Source organism: Myzus persicae, unplaced genomic scaffold (genome assembly GCF_001856785.1).
Source record: "Myzus persicae strain clone G006 unplaced genomic scaffold, MPER_G0061.0, whole genome shotgun sequence".
NCBI classification, from domain to species: domain Eukaryota; kingdom Metazoa; phylum Arthropoda; class Insecta; order Hemiptera; family Aphididae; genus Myzus; species Myzus persicae.
In genome coordinates, this window is record NW_019103683.1 from 1 (window position 1) to 1175 (window position 1175).

The following is a 1175-nucleotide window of genomic DNA, read 5'->3' on the forward strand; positions in this document are numbered from 1 at the left end:
TAAATCCGTATCTGAAAATCTGTTGACAAAAACTGTAAACGTGAAATGTGTGTACAGCAGACAAAAGACTGATACACACTGTCCGATCATAGCCATATGGGTAAGGTACAGAGCGAGCCTCCGTTGATCTCAAACATTTTATGGTGACGGAGGGGTGAAACGTTTACTTTGTTAGAATTATTATTATTTTCAAATATTTGGAGAAACATTATGTTAGGTAAAAATAGATATTATGTGAGTAAAAATAGTGAACATATAGTTTTTCTGAAATAATATATAAACTGATGTATGGTTATAAGGAAAATATTATTTATTAGATAATTTTTAATTCAGATTTCTTATTCTATGTAAAATAAAACGTGAAGTATCAAGATCTAAATCTAAATATGATAGCATGGTAAGAACATTCAACGTCCAATCCATTTCCAATTTTTCCCTAATACGTTCAGAATCAAAAACCACTATTCTCCTGAGGCCGTACACAAACTGCATTATGACGTAGTATTGGGTATGTCTACGTATTCTAACAGCTGATCGCATCAACTCATGAAACGATAACTGAATCTATAATAAATTAACTGATATTAGTAAATCCAATCATATTAACCTCAATATTTTATTTAAAATTACTATAGCCTCATCTTGCGGAATTGAAGAATCATAATGATTATCATGCAACAGCATAACCAATACTCGAAATTCAATATTGAATTGTCGAGCAAAAGTTCTCGCTTGTACATACCAAGCCCACACCCTCTCACCAGATCCACGAGTACGTTCAAATTCTTGATATAACCACCTCAAGTATATAATTGTGTCAGGGTTAGCTTCCCGAACGACTGGTGACTCAATTATCTCACTGAATAAAAAAAAATATATTTATATATAGCAAAATAATTAAAAATTACTAACACTTACGCATTTTGTAAAATTCGTCTGTTAGGTGAAATGACTTCTTCGAGAATTACACGACACATAATTATTTTATAAAATATAAAAAGGACCAAATAACACAAATGTACGTTAAAAACACGACTAATCTAACATCTGGGTTTATAAGATATTTCACGAATACGAAAAACAAGTTTACAATGATATAACATACAATAATATGGTGTGTGTACAATAATATGGTATCATAATATGACTGTTAGATAAGAGACTGATAACTCTGT

At 30.7% G+C, this 1175-nt stretch overlaps 1 protein-coding gene across 1 annotated transcript; it reads right to left on the reverse strand.

Moving 5' to 3' along the window:
- Nucleotides 1-288: 288 nt before the first annotated feature.
- LOC111035024 lies at nt 289-1169 on the reverse strand. The gene is made up of 3 exons (XM_022316511.1): nt 919-1169; nt 631-859; nt 289-564 (listed from the first exon to the last, which is right to left on the reverse strand). The coding sequence occupies exons 1-3, from the start codon at nt 975-977 to the stop codon at nt 325-327; spliced, it is 528 nt and encodes a 175-aa protein (XP_022172203.1). The 5' UTR covers nt 978-1169; the 3' UTR covers nt 289-324.
- Nucleotides 1170-1175: the final 6 nt, after the last annotated feature.